The 23,085-nt window shown below is 34.6% G+C and overlaps 2 protein-coding genes and 1 pseudogene across 4 annotated transcripts; 1 reads left to right on the forward strand and 2 right to left on the reverse strand.

Moving 5' to 3' along the window:
- The first annotated feature begins 5 nt into the window (after nucleotides 1-5).
- LOC110717289 lies at nucleotides 6-7,565 on the forward strand (annotated as a pseudogene).
- A 3,728-nt stretch (nucleotides 7,566-11,293) lies between these two features.
- LOC110717772 lies at nucleotides 11,294-16,813 on the reverse strand. Of its 3 annotated transcripts, none has more exons than XM_021896543.1 (15): nucleotides 16,717-16,813; nucleotides 16,521-16,617; nucleotides 16,046-16,331; nucleotides 15,588-15,913; nucleotides 15,373-15,519; nucleotides 15,079-15,282; nucleotides 14,927-15,001; nucleotides 14,746-14,844; nucleotides 14,046-14,605; nucleotides 13,866-13,962; nucleotides 13,677-13,763; nucleotides 13,457-13,579; nucleotides 13,162-13,311; nucleotides 12,901-13,035; nucleotides 11,294-12,762 (listed from the first exon to the last, which is right to left on the reverse strand). In XM_021896543.1, the coding sequence occupies exons 2-15, from the start codon at nucleotides 16,545-16,547 to the stop codon at nucleotides 12,727-12,729; spliced, it is 2,352 nt and encodes a 783-aa protein (XP_021752235.1). In that variant the 5' UTR covers nucleotides 16,548-16,617; nucleotides 16,717-16,813; the 3' UTR covers nucleotides 11,294-12,726. The 3 variants fall into 3 exon arrangements, with proteins under 3 accessions (XP_021752235.1, XP_021752240.1, XP_021752246.1); XM_021896548.1 differs by having other exon boundaries at nucleotides 12,847-13,035; XM_021896554.1 differs by lacking the exon at nucleotides 13,162-13,311.
- On the reverse strand, nucleotides 16,768-18,624 carry LOC110717795. The gene is made up of 6 exons (XM_021896563.1): nucleotides 18,252-18,624; nucleotides 17,711-17,801; nucleotides 17,533-17,622; nucleotides 17,156-17,301; nucleotides 16,964-17,056; nucleotides 16,768-16,857 (listed from the first exon to the last, which is right to left on the reverse strand). The coding sequence occupies exons 1-6, from the start codon at nucleotides 18,269-18,271 to the stop codon at nucleotides 16,845-16,847; spliced, it is 453 nt and encodes a 150-aa protein (XP_021752255.1). The 5' UTR covers nucleotides 18,272-18,624; the 3' UTR covers nucleotides 16,768-16,844.
- Nucleotides 18,625-23,085: the final 4,461 nt, after the last annotated feature.

Raw genomic sequence — 23,085 nt, forward strand, 5'->3', positions numbered from 1 at the left:
ATATCATGTATGCCAAATGGCTGATATATTACATAATTAGTTGTTTTTGATGGTGAGGATAATGTATCCCTGATATTTACAACTGTTTTGAACTTCTACTTGCAGCAAAGGTTAGCCAGCTGGGAGAAGAAAAGGGAGGAAGAGCATTGCCGGATTTTAATGGAGGAGGCACAGCGCAGACAAGAAGGTGCTATGTGGTCAGAAATAAAGAAGAAACGAAATACATTGGTTGACAGCTGGGCGACTCGGTGAGGCATGCTGTTTAATGTCAAGAGTATTAATATAAGATGTGCTTGAGATGTCTGAATAAGTGTTCTCAATTCCCCTTCATTCCTCCCCCTTTTACAAAGCTGCATCCTTATTTTTAACTATATTTTGTATACCTCATGCTGCTTTTTCAAGGTTGCTGTTTGTTTTTAAAAAATTAATTATTCTTTTGCTTGGAGGGTGGGAGTGGGAGGGGGAAGGTGGATGGAGATATATTGCCTGTTTTGATCTTTAGAAGTATGCTTACATAAGCACTGGTCTGGACATTTAACTGCAAACCATGTCCATACAGTTTATCTCTAGATCTCTTCAACTTTAGTTCTTTGAAAGATGTCAAAAGCACATATGATATGCTTACCATATTCCATAGGAAAATTTCACATTTGCTACTAGGGAAAGCACCCGTGTTCACATTTGCTACCCCTTTAATTTTTTATTTTATATTACTACCACACAAACACACTAACTGTTAAAATCACTACCACTTAACGGAATCCGTTAGGATTTCCGTTAAGTTTATTAAAAAAAAAATTTAAAAAAATTAAAAAATTTTAAAAAAATTAAAAAAACAAAAAATAAAAACCAGCCACCCAAAAAAACCCTAGCCCTCCCCGTCAGCCACCCTCCCCCCCTCCCCCCTGCCGGCGGCCAGCGCCCAAAGATGCGGCGGCCAGCGTCGGAATCGAACCCCTCCCCTTCCCCACCCAAAACCGACAACCCTAACCCTTATTTCCCTGCCCGAAACAACCCTAAACGTAGTTTTAGGGTTTCGCGTAGGGTGGTTTTGGGTGGCAGGGAATTCCTTCGTCGCGGCCAGAAAAGGGAACGGGGGACGAGGAGGGGCTGAGATCGGGTTTTTGAGGGGAGAGGGGCTGGGATCGAGGGGGGTTTCGAGGGGAGAGAGGGGGCTGGGAACGCGACACCGGCGCCGACAGGGTGGGTGGTTGGAGTCGCGGGTCGGGGCTGCGAGAACGGGGAAAGGGAAAGGGAGTTCGTTGTGGTGGCTGGTCGGCAGCAAGAAAGTTGTTCGCTGGTGGCTGGTTTGGTCGGAGTCACGGACGGTTGGCTGGACAATGAGTGGTGGTTGCGGTGGTTTGATGTTGAACAGCGGCGAGCTGGTGGGTGAGAAGAAGTGGTGGGTGGGAAGGAGTGGTGGCTGGACGGTTGTTGGATGGTGGTGACGGAAATAGTAACGGTGTCTGTCAAGTGGTAGTGATTTTTAAAAAACTCTGATTTAGGTGGTAGCAATTTAAAATAAAAAATTAATGCGGTAGTAAATGTGAAGCAAGGTCCTTTTACTGGTAGCAAATGTGAAATTTTCCTATTCCATAACTTGCATCAATATGTGTAATTTTAAAATTATTGAATTGTGTATGTATGAATAAGTAGTTGTAGTTTCTATCATGACTTGATAAAAGGCATCAATATAAGTAAGTTTGGGGGTAATTTAAAGACAAATTAATTTGTTTTCCTGATGTGTTCACATCGATGCAACCATTGAGACTTTTGGTGGTTCATTTTGTTTATTATTATAGTCATTATTAATTAAGAACTTTTGTATGAATTATTTTTAAATGTATGTTTTGTGTTTACAATTTGTATAGGTGCAATGAGAGTGATCCTATTGTCATTCATTAAATGGTATTTGTGTTTACAATTAGTGAAACATTTTTCTCAATTTCTGTATAATTGGCCTTCTCATTTGAAATTTTCTTGTCCTTGAGATATTGAGGAAATGTGAAGTGTTATGTTCAAGATTGAGGTTACATTAATGAGCCTTCACACACTTTCCCTAATTTACTGTGCCACTCTTGGTGCTTCGTTGGGGGAATTTGGGTTCCTATCTTTTTGATTTATTTTTTGTTACGATATAAAAACTATAAAAAGTTATGAAGCCTTTTTTCTACCGGCATTTTGGCCATGTGTTTTCTTATATTAGCTGAGTCTGTGAGGAGGCTGAGAGAAAGCTTATTTGAGGGAGAGGGGGTTCTTGTGGGTAATAGTGAGGGGAAATATATTTGGTCTAGCCGCCTCTCTTTCTCCTTTTGGTGGGGGAGGGGGCGGGAGGGAGGAGAAAGGTGGAGTCTGTTTGCTCTGTAGAATGCGTCATGTAGGTTAGCCTTTTGGTGCATGTAATGTTCCATTTTGTCTACTGTATAAATTTTTTGAAATGATTGCTTTTCTTATGTTCCTGAATACTTTCTTATTACAATTATTATGTTTTAGTTTTGAGATTTTTTTGGTTCAGGAGAAATTCTCAGGATGTAGAACCAGGAGTGGGAAAGCGGGTTTCTTACCTGAATAGGGAGAAGAAGTTAGATTCTTTTTTTGGTCAACGTCCAGTTGCTCCTGTGGGCCCCAAAAGGATTATATTTGTATGGAAGTGTGGGAAGTGGTAAGCTGTGGTTCTCTGTCTTCTAGACATTTTAAAAAAAATAAATGTTTAGTGGGTATGAATATGATAGAAGATTATTTAGGGCCCGGATTGAAATAGAGGGATGGATTCCCCCAAAGTTGTCTGTTGAGTTTTTAGAGAGGATATTTCTCAACTCTTTTATGTCTATCTTTGTAGGAAAAACTATGCTCATGGACATGTTTATATTGCAACAGAAGGGGTTGTTAAGCATCGAAGAAGATTTCACTTTCACGAGGTAAATAACGGAGAAATTTTTTGAAGAGAAAAGCTTTTGGGTATAGCGCTGCTGGTGATTAAGCCATTTGTTTTTCATGACCTTTTACGGGCAGGCTATGCTAGAAATTAATGAACATATGCATAATGTATGGAAGAATCAAGTGGAAGAAAAACCCATGCAGTCAAGTATATCTAGCTGGATTATGAATCTTCCCTTTGATACCAAAGTCAAAGAATGGCTGGCTGGGGAAGAACACTATAAGCAAGAAGTGCAAATGAACCACATTCTTCCTGCTGTGGCAGATAGATTTTTGGTTGGTCAAGAAGTTGGTCAAAGAGGTGCTAGCATTCTTTACTTTGATGAGATACAGGTTAGTTTATCTAGTGATGTTCAAAGGTGTTGTGACCTGTGAGACTTTACCTGTGTTAGTGGGGACATTAATAGATGTGGTTGCATGACTTTAAAATTTTTTTCTCAGTTTGGGTCTTAGTATTCATTGAGATGTGAGAATTTGAAATTGTGTTTGAAATATATAGATTTTTTTAACTAGTTAGGGATTGGAGATTTTTTTATATTTTAAGTCTAATTATGTTTATGATTGGTTTGGGTTGTTTCCTTGCCCAACTCATACATTTTCCTTGCAGCTGTTAGCCTTATATCCTTTGCTTACAAATGTATATTGTTTGGTATTAACTATGTTGTTTTTTTATTAATCTGGATTATAAATTTTCAAATAGGCAAAGGTATCACCAATAAATTTCTTATTTGATGATTAAGAAGCATACATTTATTATTTAGATGAGAAAACGTAATAAAATATTTTTGAATTTCCCAAAAGCTTTTCAATGATAATGTTAGAAAAATCTGATAAATAAGATTTTGTTTTTTTTCAACTCTTGTGAGACTCTTTTAAAAATATTTTGCTTTGAAGTTATATTCTTTAAAGGTTAATGGAAGGATTTATTTAAAAAAAAAAACTTAATACAATTGTTGGGATAAGAAAGATTCACATATGATTTTCATGAATTTGGAGAAGGCGTATGTTAACATGCGGAAGAGAATACAAGGAGAGGCATTTTTCATGGAACTATATTGTCATTGTTATGGACATGTATGAGGAAGCTTTCACGATTTCATGAGTGTGCAAACCAATGCTAGAAAGATAGAAAAGCTCCCTATTACAATTAGAGCACATTAAGGTTCTACACTTGGCTCTTTTCATTTTGCCATTGTCATGGGTGAATGCAATGAACCCATTCCCACCACCACCCGTGACACTCACCTACAGCAAGCAGCGGGGCCAGACCAACAACAACAACAGAGACCAACACCAACAACAAGCAAAGAGAGACAGAGGACAGATGAGCAGCAGGGCAGACAGGCCACCTTAGGCCATTTGTTTGTATTGTGCAAAAGTGAAAAGAAGACAAGAGTAGTACTTGTAGTAATTAAGGCCTTGTTGCCAACTTATGCAATGTAGTAGTAGTATATATAGAGTAGTCTAGAGTAGAGAGTTTTTAGGCAGAAAATTATTGTAGTAAGTTCTTGGAGAGTGTTGGCCATCCTTGCCAACTTATGCAATGTAGTAGTAGTATACCATAGCAATATGCTCATCCTTGCTGGTGGTTAGGAGGTGGTCAGAGAGAAAATCAGAAAGAAGAAAAGAAGTATTGTACTACTTAGCAAATACAAAGACCAGAGAGATAGAAAAGTGGGGGAGGTGGGTGAAGAGATGACATGTGAATTATCAAATTTGAGGAAGTATAAATGTAGGGTTCACGGGTTGTGAGACAAAATAGAGATGTCTCACATAACATAACATACCAAATGTACAAGGAAGAAGGAGAAAGGAAGAGAGAGATAGAAAGAGTGAAAAAAGGTTGGGGTAGGGCCCACCTTTTTGTCTGACATGGTTTCACGTGCAAAAAAGACAATAGAATTGGGATCACAAGTACAGATAGTATATTTTGTACCACTGAGGAGTTTTGTAAGTACCACTGAAACTGTATTTTGTACCATTGAAATCTCCAATGGTATTATTTGACAGCCTAATGGGACATTTGAACCTTTTGTGAAATACCATTGAAATCATATCTTGTACCACTGATAATGTATTTTGTACCAATGAATCTACAATGGCAAATTATAAATTCCGCATAAAATGACCAACCTGCCCCTGCCAGTCACTTCTAAATATCTCTCAACCCTCCGTTTGGAATACCTCTCAAAAAATAAAGATTTTTACCTACTCATAGTATAATCACGTGTTTTCATCCTCAGATAGTCAAATTTTAGGTTTTTTTTTTTCATTATATATATTTTTTTGAAGATTTGACTAGTGGATAGTGCTTACTTGTATTTTTTTTTTTTAACCGTGATTTATTTAAAGAGGTATTTTTTTAATGTATCTAAAAGTTAGAAAAAAAAAAACTGTCACTTTATTACTGTTATATACTTTGTCGTGTGTTTCCTTCTTATATACGGAGTAATTTTTTATATTTTCTTAAAAAAAATAATTTATGATTAAAAATTTAATTTTATATGTTGAAAAAATAATTTATTATACATTAATGGCCTTGTCCCCGTACCCGTGTCCAAATTTCAGACAGAGTCCCCATTTCTTGGAATTTTGACATTGACGTTTTGGACACTCAGATCCGTACCCGTATTCGACCCTCCTTTCCAGAGTCCATGTAACATAGATAATAAGATAGTGGAGTCAAGACAAAAATAATATATAATGTGAGTGTGGTTTCTATATTTGATAATGGGGCACTGAAAAATAATATATAATGTGAGTGTGGTTCCCAATCAGATTATTTTCTCCTTTTTTTTTTTTAATTATGATTTTGAGTGATGCAAGCTGTAAGTCAACTATTTAAACCCTGAATACTCTTAATTTTCAGGATGGAATGCAAAAGGAGATCTTCCTAAAGCTTTTTGAGAAGTTGGAAGAAAATTGCCAGTGTTCTTATGGGTAGTGAGATAGATTATCGCTGACTTGTTGCTCAGGGATCCAAAAGCCAGGTGAGAGCTGGTTGTACTTCACAAGTTTTACTCATGCAGGCCTTTTTTTATTTTTTTTCCTATCAACTCTACCTTGCATACTTGGTTATGGTTTCCCTTCTTAATTCAGGTATCTCCATTCACAGGTTAACTACTTCTGCCCTTAAGATAGCAAGGCATTGCAGGAATTTGACAAAGCGTGGTATGAGGTCACTAATGAATATGGAGTTGTGACAGCTGAGTCTATTCCAGTGATGTTTGGAAGGGATTATTTTATTTCTGTAAGTCTATTGTGATTTTGTAACACCTGTTTGATTAATTAGGTTCATTTATGCAGGTCTCTAGATGTTCCTCAAAGCTGCAATGGGGTTGCACGTTTTTCCTTTGAGTATCTTTGTGGAAGACCGGTACATTTAATTTGTGCATTGTCAATTGCCTTTGCTTTTGGATTAGTTTATATTAAATACCAACATTTGTTGTTTTTATTCTTCTTAGGTTGGGGCTGCAGACTATATTGCATTAGCTGAAAATTACCAGTCTTTATTTCTGACATACTGGCAATAAGCATGCGTATCAGGGACAAGGTATGAATCGCTGCGTCTTTTCATGTCCTTTGTAGTGGGTAAAAATTGATTAATTTCATGATGCTATCCAATAATAATTTAATGACTAAAAACCTGATCAGTTTAGATCAATTTGAATATCCGAAGATTTAACAAGGATCTTCAACTAGTAAATCATTTTGGCTCTATCTTAGCTGTGGCGGCTTCACTTATGATCTTTAATCATGCCATTAAATACCAGCTAATATGTTATGTATTGGCCTATGCATATCAGTCATTCATATTAAAGTATTACTTCCGTACTTTATAATTTTTTTAGATTACTGATTTTGCAAGTATCGTGCTAGACTATTGAGATGGATGTGGACACTTGACAAACATACAAATTTCCTGACATTTAGTTTGACACCTGGAAACATACTGATTTCCAACACTAGTGGCCATGCCTGAAATCCTTAGACAAAGCTTAGTAACTGTGTTAATTATCTACACTTGCTCAACGGAATTATTGCTATGTTTACTGATTGGTTATATCCAAACTTTATGCATTAACCTCTAGGACACTGTTTCATGTTTGAGAAGTATATTTAATGCTTTTGATGTGTCAAATGTTATCGCTTTCAGGCACGGAGATTTATTACTCTCATAGATGAGCTATATAACCATCACTGTCGTCTAATTTATTCTGCTGCTTGCTCCATTGATGACCTTTTCCAAGGAACTGAAGAAGGAACTCTTTTTGATTTGGAAAGGCAAGTGCTAGTTTCTTCATTATCATTGCTTTGTGAATTGTTTTGGGCAAATATCAAGTTAAGGTGTTATATTTATTGATCTTTCACCTCTTGACTCAGATATTGTGTGCTAAATTTTAACACTTAGAATATTCTGTGCATTAATATTGCAGCGTGTTACAATATAGGGTGTTAAATTGCTGATACTACTGATGGGAATTAATGTTGGCCAGACCATCCAATCTTCTGTTAAATGTACTTCTAAGCTTGCTTACAATGCCATTTTGTGTAGTTTTGCTTCGCCCTTTAAGTGGCTTGGGATGCCCCAACATCGATTATATTTGAAATATGTGGTTGGAAAATTACTTAGGTTTTTTGGATAGAGAATATTGGCTCCATGCCTTTTAGAATATTTAGGCACCCATATAAAGTCAATGCATAAAGTCAAGTGGTGTTTAAGTTTATAATCTTGACCTGAACGTCACATGATGATTGACCATTGTGGATATTAGACTACAAAACTTTATGCGAACTCTTTAGAACAAGTTCCGTTTAATGAAAACCTGACTCTTCATGTTGCGGGTATTCGGCTTTGTGCTTCTTTTATGTCTGTTACCAAAATGTATCCAAATTTATTAACATTAGAAGAAGAAAGCATGTTATTGAGGTACTATTGGTTTAGATGCCATGCCCCTATGTTCATATTTTTGGAAAAAAAAAAATTTCTATAAATTTAGTGGCTTTGTGCCTTTTGTCAGACTGCTATGTCAGTCTGTTGCACCCAGGTGATTTTGATACTTGACCGGTTGGATTTTATCACCCCATATTCTGGTAGTTCAGATGCTTGTCTGCTATGTTGAGAGTCTCAGCACTTTTATTAAGTTCAATTGAGCTTGCCTGTGTTAAAATCATTGTGAATTTATTTAGCCAGGGTTGATGTTCATGTCAAACTTTTGCTGGATTGACATTCTAATTAAGTATTGTTGCATTCCCAGGGTAATTATATGTGGGTTCTTTGGGCCTTGCTTTGAGCTTCTTTTTGCCATAACATGTTTTCTGCTTCTATTATTGTGTCTATGCTGCATACTTTTGATATGCTGCAATAAGAATTACTCCGTACCAGATAACAATATCAATATCTGGAAACTTGAAAGCTATGTTACATTGACATGGGTACGGGTATCCGATATTGGTACGGATCCGAGTGTCCGATTCGTCATTTTCAAAAATTTAGGACACGGGGACACTGTCCTTACTTTGGACTCGGGTACAGATACGACAATAAAAGAAAAAAAATAGGATACTCGTAGCAAGTCCCCATAAAAAAATTAGCAATTTTTATTTTAAATTAGACTGTATAATGTACTATGTACAGTACAACTACTTTTTTTTTTTTTAACGAAAAGTATTACTACTAGACCTAAGTACCTAATATAATGGAAGCCAGTACATTCACACTCTAGTGTGTAAATGGATCTTGCACACTCCATTTTCATTGGGTGAAATGACATTTTTTTTTTTGTGGACCCTAATTTTTTCAATTCAAATTGAAATGAAATTTTATGTAAATTTTGTAAGGTTTTTAATTCAAATTTCAAACTAAACTTGAACTTCCTACCAACCAATTAATTGTTTTTTTTTCATCAAACCAATCCCCACCGTTGTAGTCGCCGGAAAAGTTTGTGTTGTTGGCCGGAATACTTACAACCATAGTCGCATGTTCTACGTAGTCGATTTGTGCATGTTTTGTAATTATCCTGTTGCCGTCGATGGGGATATCAAGGTGATTATTGATTTTTAGTTCATTATAACCATGAATTCTGATTTGGTTGAGTACCTTGTATATTTACAGGCACTGTCACAGCGGAAAATAACTCAGTGTTATAATTTAGTTTATAATATCATTTTTGTTATTATGGTATGTGAAAAGTCGACCAACACTTTATTTGTTGTTAAATAGATTTGTGTTATGAAAATGTTTGTGCTGATACCCTTTACCAAATTGATAGTGATAGCGTTCTCTATTTCCGTAGTGCTAGGTTCGATCCCTACATCCCAAGGGAATTTTTTAAATATTTATACCATTGTAGTGTTCATAGACATCAAAACGTATTTTGAACTTGCAATTAGCGTGCTGATACCCGTAGCTTAAATGGTTATGTATGTTGTGGACTTACTCCGCGTCCAGGGTTTGATTCCCGGTGCTTGGACAGTTATTATTATTATTATTTTTTTTACGAAATCAATATAAATGGGCTCAAACCATGTATTTCTTGGATGGCCCAAACAACTGGTTTATATTATTGAAAATTTCATGGAGAATTTCATATTGTACAATATATTTTTGTTCTTCCCCTGACAAATTTCATGGATGCATTGCATCACTGTGTTTCACTTAATTCTTACATTTTTTGAGTTGTTTATACTGTCAATTAAAATGGTTGTTAGGTTATTTAGTACTATATATTCAATTAAGTCTCCAATTTTTGAATTGAATTGAAACAAATACGCCGTCAAGTTTAGATGGGTGAAGTTACTAGTGCAGTGTTTAATGTCTTCCATGGTGGCAAGCTTATTTTTTTATCCTGAACTTTGTTACCAACTTGGTGAATCCTTCACCGTTGAATTTATCGAAAATGAGTTCGCGGCCGAGAGATTGAAGGCGTTAATTGATGGGTTTGGTTATGATGTTTATGGCATAAAATATGGTCCTCCGAAATGTATGAATGACGAATTGCTGGATCTGGTGGATGGAGACGGTTTTAACAAATTAAAAGAGGTGGCATTCACCAGTCGAACGATTAATGTATATATCATACATAAACAACCTTTGAAGGCGGAGGTTTGTAGAAGGAAGAAGCATGTGGCCTGTCGTAAAAGGGTAAAACATGTGGCAGTTAATCAAATACTAGAACAATCAGAAATTGATGCCGCAGCATTACCAAAGGTACACATTTTTTGTAATTGCTTTGACTATAATTTTTAAAGTTTAGTTTTTATGTTGTATGTAGAAGGTGGTTTTATAATAGATTATTGTTGCTGTGTAATTTAATATCATATTGTTATTATTGATCTGATTCCAACAATAATTTTTGATCCTAGACATCTGAGAATAAAAATTATGTTTTGATTTCACCTAACAGTTTTAGTTCGTTGATATAATTAAACATGCTTATTGTGACAGTCTGGTGGTGTCCACAAGAACCTTAGTTCTTTTGTTAAACTAATTGGGAAGTTGAATGAGGATCAAAGAAGCTGGGTCGTGAAAATGGGTTTTGGCAACTTGCTTAATCTGTCCGTTACAAAGATTGATCAATCCTTTATTAGATGGATTGTTTCAAGGTTTGATCCTGTAACCCATTCACTTACAATAAGGGAGGACTTGACAATTGTTGTGGATAGTGAAATGGTGGGATGGGTTTTAGGAGTCCCTGGTGGGGACATCTTGTTTTATCCAGAGAAGGCTTACTACGAAGAATTCAAACTATTGAAAAAAATTTACAAGGAGAATTCGCTGCGCGGTGCCGTAAAACGTTCTAAGTTGTATTAGAAACTACGTTATGAGAAACATAACAAGTCAATGTTCAAGCAACACTTTCTGCTGTACACATTGGGCGTCTTGCTTTGTCCAATGGATAATAAAACTCGGATAAGTTCTTCCCATGTATATTATCTGAATAACGCTAGTAATGCGTATGAATATAATTGGGGTAAGTACATGTTGGAGTGGCTTACCAAGTACAGTGATAATTGGGAGGTGCTAGGTTGCGGAGCACTTTTACTCGTGGTAAGTTTCCTTAACAAAGAAAGATATGTTGTTCAATGAATGATTCAATCAAGAAACAGCCGATGATTTCCTATTGTTATTTGATGCAGATTATTTACCTAGACCGGATAAGGCATGCAAGTATCGTAGACTGGAAAACTAATGGATGCAGGATTTGTGAATAGACACAAGACAATGTTGATAAGGCAATAAAATATGTCCACATTCACCAAGGTCGTTATGGAAAATCAAAGGTATTTACAAGATTATTGCAACCTACTTATATTACCAAATGAAGTTGTTAATTAGTTTCGTTTTTACAGCTAACAAAATTATTAACCATACACCATTGGTTTCACATGATGTTGAAGGTGTTGTTTATGGAAAGCCATACCCAATGAAATATGGGAATTACACTCCGCAATGTTGATTACGGCAAATATCATTAGTTATGTTTAGGTATATGTTGTTCTCACAATAGTGTACCTTCAAAGTTGTAGTCTATGTTGTTGTATATGTTATATCAAAACTGTGTACACTAATGTATTGTATTAGTTGTATGTATACTGTAAACGGTATAACAAACTGTAAATGATAAAATGATACTTTAAACATGAATCTGATTTTATGTATCATGGGAATAAAATATTATTTTCTTCCAACGGTCACTTGTTATATTTGAATCATCAACGGTCAACAGCCTTGTCTATAAATTACTCTTTTGCTACAATTGAATGGCATTCAAATAATTAGGGCTTTGAGACAAAGCTTCAATCATATTCATATAAAAATTGAATGTTAAGATGACTGTAGTTGAAGAAACTTCCTCCAATAATGAATCATTCACTTCTTCTTACTATCTCGATGACTCCGGCTTACATTCATGCAAGCACAATCTACCAGCCAAGAAACTAGTGTGCAAAAAAACATCTAACGCCGGAAGGAAATTTTACCGCTGTTCATATTGGAAGGTTAGGTTATGTCCCCAATTTTTTTTTTCATAAATAATTCTGTTATTTTGTATACGCATAAAATTGAATTGATTTTCATGCATAGGATGATGACTGTGGTTATTTTTGTTGGGAAGATGAAACAAACGAGGTTGAATCAAATAATTTAAGGACTGCATTGACACAACTAAAAGAACAATGCATGTTGTTGAGGTGCGAGGTAGACAAGTATAAGGTTGAAAATAACATGTTACGAGAGAAAATATTAGAGATGAAGAGTTATTCCGAGTCATTGGTTCTCAAATTGGTCATTATTGAAAAGGCAAGCATGGACTTGCAAATCAAGATGATGGATAAAACAACTGTTGATAGGTGGATGTGTGTAATTGTAATTTTCTGCATTTCATTGTGTATTGCTTATGCAACCAAGTGGTAATTTAAAGAATGTTAACAACTAATTCTAAATGCAATAAAATGCGATTATAGACATTATGCTAATTTATGATATGATTCTACAAATAATAATATGACTCCAAATATAATACTATGATTTTTGGAAATTCATGGTGAGGCTGTTTAATTAAAAACAGAGGAGGAAATGTTAAATAGTTTAGACTACTCCCTTGTTTAAAAAAACGACAAAGACTAAAAAGTTAAAAGTTTCTGCTTAAAGAAATTACCTAGTTCGATTTGACTTGAAACATAGAAAATAAATTGTTCATACTTCAAATGTCCCCAAATCTACAAAAGTAGACCATCTAGGTTGTTTTTGACTTCATTGCACGTCCCCATTAACATCCTCCATATCATTTATTTTCGAAACAGGAGATCATTCTTTTCATACATCTGCAATTAAGAGGACCATTTCGATGTTAATATTTTGTTGGTAAAAATAAGAAACCTAAACATTTTACTGAAACAAATACTCACACGAAGCCATGAGAAAACAAACTGGGTTTGACTTTAGAGGAAGAGGATACAAACCATGCCCGTCTCATGGACTGATTTTGCTGTTGGTACGTCCTCACACTTGACAAACCTATACGTTTCAACGTCTGGTGACGGACCTTCCAAGAGTGCATCGACTGTCAATCCAAGAATCTGCTTAAAGTATTTTCCCTATTCATTTTTTTAAAAGAATTAATAAAATAAAAAAAAAACAAATTAGCAATCAATATTGGGTCTTAGGAGATTATCCACAAACATTTACATGAAACTGGTTCACCACATAATTAGCCTTCTTACCAATACCAATATCCTATCCTCATGCCTTTTGTCTTCTTCATCCTCATCCTCTTCAGGCGTGTTTTGGAAATCAATTATAAATACATTTTTGCGTTCCACATTGAGAATGTAAACACACCATCCTCCATCGACAAATATGGGCATAATCACCTATGTCCCATATGTAACACAAATCCACAAGTTCTTATTCAGTTAGCATACACAACCAATCTATGGAATTTGGGTATGGAAAGATCAATGAATAACACAGTTTGACTGTTATAATGTTAACATAGAGTTAGGAGTGAAGACACACCTTCCGATTATCCTTGAATTTTCTCCCTCCAGCCAAGAAATAGTTGTCGATCATTTCCGATTCATCAATCAAGAGTTGTTCAACAGCAGGCTTAGGTTTTGCATCCTCTTCCAGTAGGTTGCACTGGAAACATAAGTCAATGATATAAAAGTTAAATAAGCCAATTATAAAACAGTAGCTTAATATTTGAATTTGGTAATATACAGCACAAATTGCGTACCAAAAATGATGGCCTAAAGACGTACAATCCAAAATCTGCATTACCGGAGTCTTCATTGTTTGTGTAAACTGCAAATGCGTCCATAACCTATTTTTTGTATAACACAATATTAATTATGTCTTTTACTTTAAATGTTCCCCACACATACTGTTTGAAATAGAGGTTATCGTTATATAATTTAATCATTACCTCTATTGGAATGGGAGACTTCTTCTTACATGCTTTGTGTACCAATTGACGGTTGACTGTTACATCATACCACTTGAACAAAATCTGATCCTTAAACCTGTTTGATTAAAACACTTATCATAATATACTCCAACACATGAAGGTACACATATAAGCGTTATGGCAAAAGTTGTTACTGACGTAGTATAGTTTGACCTTCTGTCACAAATCGCCGTGATGCTGCATCTCTGGTGATAAAAAATCTGGGGCAAGCCCTCATTGTCATCAATGTCGCTCAGGTAATCGCTGTCGCAGTCCACTTCTGGTTCTGCATTGTTTTCATTCCGGTCATCATCACCCCCGCCTTCCCCACCACCATCTTCCACCGTTTTATCTTCATCACCATCATTTCCCTCGTTACCATTCTTTTCATTATCAGGCCCACCCACATCTCCTTTCCCAGATTTGGGGTTTGTGGCCTCTATATTAGGCTCATCGTCATCATCACCATTATTTCCTAGTCCCCCTTCACTCCCATCATCACTTGCAGTTTCTTCATCATCTTCATCGTCCTCCGTATTCCTATCCTTGTCCTCATCATCGTCATCAGCTTCGTCATCCTCACTGTTGCTCTCAGTGCTTAAATCATCCTCACTTGATTCCTTTTTACCTTTTGTCCTTTTCTTTTTTGTGATAACATCCTTTGTTTTTGTTCTGCCACCTTTCCCAGTGGTGCTTGTTTCCCTTGTTTTCATTTGTACCTGTGAAATAGAAATCACGCCTTTATGAATAATAAGCTACTGTAATATGTAAAATGATCCTAATATTTATTTACTTATAGGCAAGAAATGCTAAACTTTTTCAAACACAATGTCATAAACTTTATATGCAAGTAATATACATTTTTATCCCCTTCAACAGGTGTTTGCCTTTGTATCAACCTGCTTCTTGATCTTGTAACCCGTGCAGGGGTTAAAGCAGGTGGAACTACACGAAGTTCCTGAAAGATATTCACAACCAATAGGAGTCAGTCAGCAATAATTAGCAAACAAATCAACCAAAGTTAAGACCACAACTTTTACCTGATTATTTGTCTTTTTTCTGTTACTCCTTTGAGTTCGTCCTACATTGGCCTCTTCCTCATGTCCTTTGCTTGTCTTTAAGAAAAGTTCGAGTAATCAGTAATCTGGTAAGTAAGAGTCTATGAACTTAGTCACACTCGGTTTCAAACTACCTCATCTTCTCCGAAAGAACTATAGTGTTGAATGTCTTTGTATTCTTTCAAGTCCCTGACCTGTGCTCTGCATTTGCGTCTCTTTCTTTTCCTTTCTACGACGGTAACTTTAGGATTCACAGGAGGCGGACTCATCATCCACACAGGAAGGTCCTTCCGCGGACCAATAGGGTATTCTTTCCCATACACAACATCCCTAACAACCTAAACAAAATTCAACAGATCAAAAGCATGTCCCTAACCCCAAGTAGGAAACGTTCAACTTGTATTTGTATACAAAAAAACAATAATTACCTCTGTTGCACCATACGACCCATCAGCAGTAGAGTCTGCACGAATCGCGCGTTCAATATCAGCTTGCTGCCACATTCCAAGCCTTGGTCTATCGGTATGCCACCGATGCCCTTTATCGCCTAATTTCAATCTGTCAAGGTATGTAATCTGCACAGGACAATATTATTATATGACAATCAAATTTAACTAGGCTAGTAAAGTAAAAGATGACTTACCATTAGCACGATGGGGGATCCCTTGACGCCACCCTTCTCTGCATCCAGTTCTTTGTGCTGCTTGATCATCCAGTCAAGCACAAACTTTGAAAAATTCCAATTCCGTGCATCTTCCAGGTACCGCGACTTCAAAATCCAGCATAATAGTGGACTAATCCAATTGTTCAGAGTTGTACATATTAGGTTGCCAAATACATACAAAACATAGGACTGCAAGAACCTCTCCTTGTTGTTCAGATTCTCTGTCATATCAGCATGAACAATGCCATAACCTATACCCCCTCTGTTGGAATAGGAAGTCTTCAGCTTCTTGTACTCTTTGTCCTCTGCATTTTGTACACACCATAAGGACAAATCTGTTCAAATTTCACATTATACGATCTATACAATGGGAGGTTATATAAAGTGTATTCATTATCATAATTTGTTTCCAAAGCTATAAAATCTTATCCTATTACCTGTAACACTGTCTTCAATAGTGAATGTATAATCACTGAACGGCAGCCCATATATCCACCCCACCACTTCATCAGTGATCTTGATCTCATAATCATCCCTAATGCGTAGTAACTGGGTTTCAGGATCCCACCGACCCATTAACCACGACAGAAAAAACCGGTCAAGTTCATTAAACTTCACATCTAGAAATGTGGAAAATCCAGCCTCCCTAATCCATTCCTTTTGAGTAGTGCCTTTTGGTACTGCGTCGACTACTCTGTCTGGATAAATCCTCATAACAGGATACTGCATCATATAATATATTGTCATTTTAACGAGTACATTGTAATCAGGTATAGTAATTTATACCACCAACATTGTCAAATTTATATTTAATTTAAGATATAACATGTATAGGCTTGTTTTTTTTGTGATCGGGGAGGCATGGCCTTCCACGCTTTTTCTTATTTGTTGGTTCAGTTTCTTCTTCTTCACCTTCCGTAATGACAATTGGAACGACATTTTCAAATGCTTTTTCTTTTCCGGGACGCTGCTTTCTTTTTCTTCTGCTGCTTTCTTCTTATGGGGGTTCCTAGTAAGTGACAAAGCAACTCATTCATTTATATTAAATATTACAATATGTACATTTTGATAATTGGATCTATTATAAAAAAATTAGGTAACAACTTACCTCTTCCTCTATGTTCTTATCCCCTAACTCATTTCCACCAAGCTCTGGGTTCTCATCCCCAACTCCCTGTCCACTTTGAACATGAGACTTATCCCCACCTTGTGCTCCAGCATCCTGTCCTACATCCCCTAATAGTGAAGCCTATTTACATAAAACAGAATTGTCAGATTCATTCCCAATCTTATACAATACAATAAATTAAATTGCTTGCATCATTTCTGTACTAATAGAGTCAGGGTTAACTTACTGCAGATGCCCTTGATTCCTTTCCCAAAACTGCATCTTCACCCTCATCGGTGGCATTAGTCTCACCCTCTCCACCATTCCCTTCTGCTGGAGGCTTTTTTTTACACATAATAACAAAATATCCCAAATTTTACACAACATAATAATTTAAATATGCATCATTTTTGTATGAATAGAGTAATGGTGAACTTACTGAAGATGCATTTGATTCCTTCGATGATCTCTCTGATCCAGTCGGTAATTGGTTGAGTACCAAACCCGTTTTTGCCTTGTCTTGGGTCTCAGTACTATGATCCATGATAGTACCCTTCTATGACCCTGCCCCCCTGAAACATTTGTCTGCACAAAATGTGACAAAATATAAATATACACTTCACTAGGTCTTCATAATGGGTGAAAACACTTATTATTGTTGCTAGAGTGTTACATAAAATGTATCATTTTTGGTTTCTTAGTGTCTATTAACAATTACAATTGCTTCTTATCCAAAAGGAACTAATCAATCTTGCAAAACATTGCAGTCAATTGTAAATATAAATACGAAGTACTTTGGTGGAACACAGGACTTACTTCACTTTCAGGATTAGGGTCAGCGCTATGTGCATCTTCTGTAACTTTGTTGTGTTCAGGACCAGGAACATTTGGTGCTCCAATCTGATGCTGTCAAGTAGACAATTTACTCAAATTATTCCAATTAAAACATCGCTTCTAAGAACATTAAGATATCAAGCAAATTATAAATTGTTACCTCAGACTCAGACGCAATTACTGATGCCGTAATAGTGACATCTACCCAATTATTCAACGCAGGATCGTTGTTTAGAACGTCCTTTGGATTGCTTCAGACCCACATGAAAATAACATGGAAACGCTTGTTATTTAATCTACTGAAAGGCTAGTTTTTTTTTTTTTTTTATAAATTTTCATTATTAATTTACACAAAATACCAACTTAATTAGCGAAGCGTGAAGCATTCACAGTGGACGATCCTGTTAGGGTTTTAAAGCATTCTATGTAATTAATAATTCTAATTTTTTTCCCCCACGAACAACAGCAGTCGGAACAACATGCAATAGCAACGCCAATTAAACAAATTGAGTTATGTAAATCGCTAATCAATAAACTAGTGTACAATTAACTACAATCTTTGAAAACCCTATTAATTTGCAAATTGAATTATAATTTGAGTTCAACACTAAGCTTGCAATTTTCAGAATCAAAGTTCTACTACAATCGGGGAATAATTTAAATGCATGAAATTTTGTCTACAAAACAATTAAGACACTTACGATTCTCCAGACGCATCCATGGTGTGTTGAGTCGTTGATGAAGGCAGTTACTTTGAAGTTTTAGAATTAAACTAATAGTTTGAAGTGATTACAGAGGATAACTGAGGAGCAAATGTGAAGAAACGTTTGAATTCTAAGTGAAAATGGAGAAAATGAAACGAAGGCGGGTAGAATATCTATGTTCTAGAATTATGTATCTTAACCGCTTTACATGGTAATTAATATGCAATTTTTATTTTTTGACAGTTAATTAATATTAAATCATTTATAATAATCCATCATTTATTCTCATAAGCCATTATTATACATTATTTAATTTTATTAGGAAACAGTATTTACTTTATATTTTAATTGGTTAGTTTTTTTTATTGAGTAACGTATTGTATAAATTAATGTTTCTTTTTCTATGAAAGAAAACTATTACGAAACTATTACGAAGAAAAAAAAATACGCTTGAATTTATGAATATTAAAAGTTGTTTTTTAACAATAAAGTGATAACTAAGTAAAAACATTATAACACTTCGTTTTTTAAAAAAAAAATTTAAAAAATACAATTGACTAAAAATAAATGATTAAATAATTAAATAGTATAGAATTAAGCTAATGACACCAGAAAATCTAGAGAATCTTAAGGTATTAATTGTAAGACGCCTAAAACAACGTGTAAGCATAATTATTTGTATAAAATAAAAAAAAGGCAAACCAAAACGAAAAATATTTTGCATGAAAAACTCTGACTTGTCAAATCAAAAGTATAGGCACTAGGTGTATAGGGTTGTCGGTTTGTGATTGCTGAGGTCCAATTGTTGCATTTTTTTTAATTCTTTTAATTTTTAACTAAAGCATAGAAATTCCTGATTACTATTTACATGTTATGATACATTCATTTTATTACGTAATTGTAATAATTATTTGACACCAATTTTTTAATACTCATAAATTTTTAATTTACATTAATGATCAAAGTAAATTAACATTTGTATTAGTAAAAATAAATTTGATTCAAAATTATTTGTTAAAAACTTTGAATCTATAACATTTATGGACGGAGGTGTATATGAACCGACCAGACAAATAAACAACTCTAGTTCAATATCGGTTTTAGTTTGTTCATGTTCGTTAAAGTAATAAACCACTCTTTTTATTCACAATTTCAATATTTTAAATAAAAAATACCTTCTTTTTATTCAATAAAAAAAAACTGCCATCCTTCCCCTCACAAAATAAAATAAAAATAGAAAAAACTGCCATCCTTGTATTAAGGAAAACTACCATCCTAATATTATTATTATTTTTTTTAAAAAAAAAATAGTAACCCACTAATTGTATCTATAGTAATATATAAATGAAAGGGGGTTTTGGTTGATAAATTTCACTTCCCAAAATACCCCTTTCATCTTTTTTAATTTTCAAAAGAAAACTACCATAATTTAAAAATATAACTACCATTAAAAAAAAAATAATAAACAAATAAAAATAAAAAACTTACCACCCTTTATTTATTTTTTTATTAGAATAAGGTAGATAATATTTTAGGAAGAAAAAGAGAATCGCGCCATGCATATTAATTTCTTATGTTGCACACGCAATTTGCGTGTGTCTAACAGCTTGTATTTTTAATATAAAATACGATTAAGTTGTTGAATAATACAAGAATCCGGTAGCTTGGGCCTTGGGATAATAATTATATTGTACACGCACACATCATGTGCGTCTCTTAGCTTCTACACTTAATTGTTCAGATTATTTCATGAACAACTGGTATATCTATGTTCATGACACATATATACACTAAGCTTGTTCATGAAACGCGCAGTTAATAATAATAATAGAGTCGTTCATAAACGACTCGCATACATATATGAAATTAATTCGGGTGACCTTGAGCAGATGCTTAGGCTTGCTTCAAAGCCCGGGATCGTGTTCGGACTCACCTAATAAGTTGACTAAACTTGAACATGGAGAAGGTAGTACTAATCTAATTATTGGGTAGTACTCATATAGGCTCGGCTTAACTACAACCCTAATTGTGTAAGGTTGTAAAGGTAGTACTCATCTATGCTCGGCTTATCTCCAACCCTAATTCTTTAAGGTTAAGGGTGCAGTGGTTAGGGCTTGGTTTTGGTTTTATGATAGACTTATCATTTCATCTACATATGCTACTGTAATATTAAGTTTCCGGTTGACACAAATAACACATGGAACTGACTTGCCTAATTATTTATAATTTTATTAGGGTATATATTCTACCAAAACGGGTAACATGACCGTAATCGCATTCAATTACACTGTCGTGGTATAACACATCATTATTGTATACCCGTCAACCATGTATTGTTATAATTATTGACAAAGCTTGAATCAAGATACACACATACGGTGTTGAGACTCTATACGCCTAATTTTGTAATAAATCGCATTTTGTAAGCATCTGAATTCCCAAGACGGTTAAAACCTTGACACGCTTATGTGGTATTGAAAATGTATAATCACAAACTACAAATTAATCGTAGAATCGACACGACTTAATTCAATACACACTCATATGGCATTGAAATTGTATACTCGCAATTTTTAATCTTTCGCTCAATCCACAAGGCTTAAATCATGTCACGTTCATATGGTAGGAAGATTGTATACTAATGTTGTGTAATTAAAGGTATTATTCACACGGCTTAAAACCTAATACACTCAACCGGTATTGAGATTTTATAATCTTCGGATTCAATCATAATAGACTCAACTCATCACATGAAAATGAGATAAATGAATTCCAATTTTGTTATCAATCTCGTCCATCCATGATTGACTACCCAATTCACAACACATTTGTCTCCATCTCTAGATTCATTTGTATTAAAAAAGTTTATAATTCCACTTTTTTTTCAATCCATAATTTTAATGTTACATACAAGTTGTCACAAGATTTTCAAGACTTAAACTTTGGTTTTTTTTTAAAAAAGGACAATTATTTTTAAAAATTCTTACATAATTTACAAAAAGTTAATCAGTCGAAAAAATAAAAATTAAACCACTACTCCTATTTTAGAAGTTATTTCATCACAAACTTAAAAAACTACCCACTCATTTCACCCATACATCTTGACAAAGGAAATTATAAACCGTCACTTTCTATTTAAGAATTCCATTTACCAAAAAAAAAACAAAAATAAACTCACAAAATATAATCCGCTCCCGCAAAAATTCAAACATTTACTTCCTTCAACATGGTTAAAATCACAGAAATTTCAGATGTGGATGACGTCTCCGTCGCTGAGGGTGTAAGTTGATGTTATTGTTAATGTCTTCCCTTAATTTTGTTCATCATGTGTAGATATGGTGGTGCCATATATTCTTAACATATTATTGGTGTCCTTTTAAATGAATTTAGGCACCAAATACACGACAACCAAAGAACATCGACGACGGAAATGGAATTGAAGAGGTTTTGTGCAATTATTTGTAATTTGGATATTTTTTAGTAACTAGAGTTTTATTATGAACAAATATCTTTTACAAAAATCCGATTTTCTATTATTTAATTTTTGGGTAATTAAGTTGATGTGATTGTTTATTGTTCATCATTTCACTCTTACTTTTTGTGGTAGGATGTTGATCGTAAAGGGAAACGTCCCTTAGAGTGCGATGAAGACGATGGATCATCATCAAATTTATATAAGCGCCAAAAGGTGATGTGATTCTTTGTCTTAAAATTACATAGTTCGAAAATAGAAACAACTTGTGACAAATAATTTTGATATACTTATATGAATGAAATTTACTAATTATGTTTTTTTTTAAACTTAACTTGTATATATTTAATGGAATTGGGTGAATTTAAAAAAAATAAAAGTTTAAATGATTATTTTAATCAATATTCACTCTACTAACACAGATACTAGTATATTATTTTATCAATTTATCCCCTAAATCTATTAAATTATTTTATTCATTTTTTAAATTTTAATAAACTTTCAGATTGACGACATTAATGAGAACCAGACCGGCACCCAAGCTCTCCTCGATTGGAGGAAATCGGTATAAATATTGATTTCTTTATCTTTTCCCAATATTGACTTTACTTAATGACTTAAAGTTGTACTTCTATTAAAAACTTTAAAATAGGTTTGGATACTAGAAATTATTTGTTACACTTAAATGTTGTAATTTTGTTCATATCCGAGTAATTAAGTTACATGTGTGTACTGTGTCTTTCCATTAGAGAGCATTTGATTAATTCCCAATTTCCAGACTTGGTACAGGATGGAATTCGAAACCGATGAATTTAAAAAGGAATTGATGGAAAGTTCATACCCTCATTCTGAAACTACACAATGCTCTTGTGTGAAGTGGGTTTTGGAGCTCGCCATTGACCCTAAGTGGAGGAGACAGTTGCCTAGAGGTTTATACTTTCAATTGTGCAATCTCATGTTATTGTACCTCTTGATCCGGCAGACGTTTGCTTATGGAAGAATCAAGACTTAATAGAAAAAATATGGGGATGTATGTCTAAGAGAACCCTATCCAAAGTCATGTTGACTTGTAGGGAATGGGGTAGACTTATTCTATTCTTTGTGCACGACACCCCCTACAGGGCTAATTGGGAATGGCAGCACATGCATGAACCTAACTTCAGATATGAACGAGGACCTCAACGTGGGATTAGGCGTCCATACATCATTATCTACAAGGAGTACTTCGGAAAAATCGGTTTTTATTATAGTTCTAGATGTTGTTCATGCACTACTACAACTTATTTGTGTGCAAAATACAGTATTAGTGTATTAGTTTGTTTTTAGTGTTTTATCTATTTACCTAAGCGTTATTATGTG

Source organism: Chenopodium quinoa, unplaced genomic scaffold (genome assembly GCF_001683475.1).
Source record: "Chenopodium quinoa cultivar QQ74 unplaced genomic scaffold, ASM168347v1, whole genome shotgun sequence".
Taxonomy (NCBI): domain Eukaryota; kingdom Viridiplantae; phylum Streptophyta; class Magnoliopsida; order Caryophyllales; family Amaranthaceae; genus Chenopodium; species Chenopodium quinoa.